This window comes from Pteropus vampyrus, unplaced genomic scaffold (genome assembly GCF_000151845.1).
Source record: "Pteropus vampyrus isolate Shadow unplaced genomic scaffold, Pvam_2.0 Scaffold788, whole genome shotgun sequence".
In the NCBI taxonomy this organism is placed as follows: Eukaryota; Metazoa; Chordata; class Mammalia; order Chiroptera; family Pteropodidae; genus Pteropus; species Pteropus vampyrus.
The window spans coordinates 9,544-12,934 of record NW_011889569.1 but is presented as its reverse complement, the minus strand read 5'-3'; the positions used below and the strand labels follow the sequence as shown (position 1 = coordinate 12,934).

The following is a 3,391-nucleotide window of genomic DNA, read 5'->3' as shown; positions in this document are numbered from 1 at the left end:
TTTCTGCACGTCCCACGACTCCACCTCTGTGGTGGGGAGCACGCTCTCTTAGTGACCCCAAAGGCCGGTTCGTCAAATGCCAGTGCTCCAGAGAAGATCTGCGGGGGTTCAACACTTTGCCCTTGGTTAGTCAGGCCCCACGACCTTCGAGACCCAGCAATATCCAGCGTTGGGCTGAGGTCACTGTAGCCCAAGGCGTGGAAATGTGACAGCCCCTCCTGGCATCGGGGCAGCTCCGTGTGCAAGCGTGTAAGAGTCAGGAACGACAGGGGAAAGGCCCGTGTGCTTTTAAGCCCCAAGGTGTTGGGGCTTAAACCTCCAGCCGCTGGGCACAAGGGAGCCATAGAAGATTGTGGAGCAAAGTTTAAGGTGAGGTCAGATCCGTCAGCCGAGGCCGCCGCCAGCGGCCGGCTGTGAATAGATGGGAAGCGGCCACAGAGTCACAGCCGTGGTTGGGAATGGGGCTGTGACTGCACGCGGACGGGAGGAGGCAGAGACAGGAGAATCAGCACCGTCAGGGAGCGGCCACCGGTTAGATTTGGGGCGTGATGGGCAGGGAGCCAACTCAGTGGGCCATTCATTCATTCATTCACTCATTCAGTTACCGAGCACCTGGCACATGCCCACGATCGGTGGGCGGGGGGAGGCAAGAGGTGTTTATAACAGGGCAGGAGGTGGGGTGCACTCCAGGTCAAGGCTGCAGTTCGATGGCAGAGTGACAGGAATGGCGGGTGCTCTGTGGCCTCCGAGGTCCCCCTGACTTATGATTTAGATCTGAGGGGACAAGCGCTTCTGGCAGAAGGCACAGCGAGGGTGCAGGCCCTGAGGCAATAGGACAGGGTTTGGTGAGCAAGGGGAGAAGCCCAGAGGCCAGGGTAGCTGGGGCAGAGCTGGCTCGGACAGCGCTGGCGAGTCGGGCCCGGGGGCCACTGGGAGGCCGTTGGCCTCGCCCGAGCCAGTGGGAGCACCGAGGGTTTCGGGGGCATTGGTGCGCTCTGACCTGCACCTCTGGCATAGGGCCCATTATTTCCACTGCATTTGGCATGTGGGGAAACTGAGGCACGGGGCGTAAGGAAGTTTGCCCAAGGCCACACAGCCGGTGGTGCCGGGGCTCAGGTCCAAGCGGGCGCATTCCCGACCGGAGCTCCTGGGGCCGCCGAGCAAAATGTTTCGTTAGTAAAGGGGGCACGGAACTGGGGTGCTGTGGGCTCTGCAGGGGGGCTCCTGCTGGGTGCCCCATGCTCCACGGCCTCCTGGCACAGTGTGAGGTGGCATCCCGAGATGAGACTTGCCCAGCCTGGGTTTCTGGGACATCCAGGGCCGCCCTCAGGAGCGGTCCCATGGGACCTCTGAGATCGGACTCACCTCTCAGCCAGAGGGACAGAAATGTGTCCCACGGGGCGCGTGGGACAGCCGCTCACCCCGAAGCCCAGCGTGACACGGAGTCGGTGCTCACAGAGGGGACCCCTCCGAGACAGACACACTTGCCCCTGAGACCACCGAAGCCCTGACACTGCTGACCGAGCCTCCTCAGGCCACGCTCGGCTGCGCCCCTTCTGGGCAGGCCCACGACAGCGTCCGCGTGCCATGCCGAGCCGCCCTGAGTAACTGCCCGCCCCTTCTTGTCTCCGCACTAGGTCTATGAGATTCTGAAAAGAACAACGTGTGCCAAAGCCAAGCACAGCATGGGTAAGGACATTTTTGGGGCTTGACATCAGCGCTGTTTTTCCCAGTGGTAATCTCACCTCGGAATCGACGCCGTGGGGGGCGGGCGGCCCCCCCGGGGGTGTTCTAGAGGGTTTTGATTTAAGCCTGTGTGACAGTTGCAGACAGGAGAGCCAGTCCAGGACCACGGGGCCGGGTGACAGCCCAGCGCTTTCCAGCACCAAGGTCTCTTCTCTGTCTCGGGGTGTTTGGGGTGTCCTCGGGAGCCCCTCACCGCAGAGGCGGTAAATCCGGTGACTAGAAGCTATAGGGCGACCAGGTGTCTTCACCCTCCCTTGACCCTTACAGTCCAGCAGGAAGCAGTTAGGTTTCCGGCCGGGGCGATGGCCCACAGCAGCCAGACTCGGTCACAGCTCAGAGTGGAAGGCGTCCCTCGGGCCAGTGCAGCCCCACTCCAGGCCTTGCCGGAGGGAGCCCCCCTCGACGCACCCTGATTCCAGAGCTTGCCATGGGGCCCCCAGCTGCTGGCGTGGAGCATTCGGAGCAAAGCAGTGCCTTTGCTAGGCTTGCCCTTCCTCTCGAGCTGGGCTGTACCCTGCCGGGAACCGTGCTGATCAGTGTGACCGGGAGCTATAGGAGCCCCTCAGGTGTGTGGCTGTGGCTGCGGGCCGCAGCACGGGTCCAGTAAGGGCCGGAGTCTGTGCATCCGGGAGCCTTGCATGCTCGGCGTCACGTGGAGGCGTGGAAAGGAAGTGGAAGGCAGAAGTAAATGCTCGGCCGCTGAAGGCCCAGGATGGGCCCAGGATGCAAGGACGAGGGGGTGTTCCCCCCAGGGTCAGGCGGGCTGTGTCCCCTAGCCGTGATGGCCGATGGCCAGTCACAGGGGCACCCTTCCAGGCCTGATATCTCAAAGCCCTGTCCTAAGGCAGTGTGAGTGAGGCTTATTCAGGAGTCGAGAGAGCCCAGAGGAACTGTCCCCACAGGCCTGGCTCACCTCCACCAGAGCGAGAGCCTCTCACCAGAGTGGGGAGGAAGCATGGTCCCAGTCCCTGTGCCGTGTCTGGGAGCTCGGTGTCCCCGTGGGGCCCCCGCCAGGCCCCTTGCCGAGGACACGCGTGTGGCTGCCGTGAAGGTTTGCAGAGAGTCCTAGGTGTGGGAGCTGCTCGCTGGGGCTGACACCTGCTCCAGGTGGTCCCTAGGGGTCGGCCCTCTGTTCGTCCCTGCCCGTTCTCTGGCAGGGCTGGTCCCCAGTGTCTGGTGACAGGGCAGGTAGATCTAGGGGCCTTCTCCACTCCCCCATTTCACATCGGCGCCTTCTCTGCACCCCTATTTCACATCGGTGCCTTCTCTGCAAGCCCTGCTGGTCCCCAAGTCATTCGGCTTGCAGCAAGTGGTGGACTCTGTCACCCACCATGCCTTGTCCTGGGGCTCCCTGCCCTTCGCGGTCTGTATTCAAGGGGAAATAGATAGTAGAGAATCCGATGAACCAGGACATAATCTTGCCGTTGGAGGGGGGTGGGGATTGTGTGGGGCGGGGGGGGGGGGGGCGGCAGCAGTGACCCTGGAAGACCTCCGTGTGCGGGAGGCCGGCCTGGCGGGCGGAGCGGCCCGTGCGCACACAGCTCCGTGCCGACGGCATCCGAGGAGCCGTGAGGGGGGCCGGCTGCCTGGACCAGACCCCACGGCACGGGCTCCTCACTCGCGGTGACGATAGCCACGTGCTCTG

General features: G+C 63.3%; 1 protein-coding gene across 1 annotated transcript in view; it reads left to right on the top strand.

Moving 5' to 3' along the window:
• Positions 1 to 3,391, top strand: part of LOC111734107 (anoctamin-1-like) — a gene marked incomplete at its 3' end in the record, with an annotated part of 25,922 nt that overhangs the window by 19,279 nt on the left and 3,252 nt on the right. Inside the window, exon 6 of the mRNA XM_023526279.1 lies at positions 1,638 to 1,689. Within this exon, the coding sequence (XP_023382047.1) occupies positions 1,638 to 1,689 (52 nt within the window). The remainder of the gene's footprint in view (positions 1 to 1,637; positions 1,690 to 3,391) is intronic.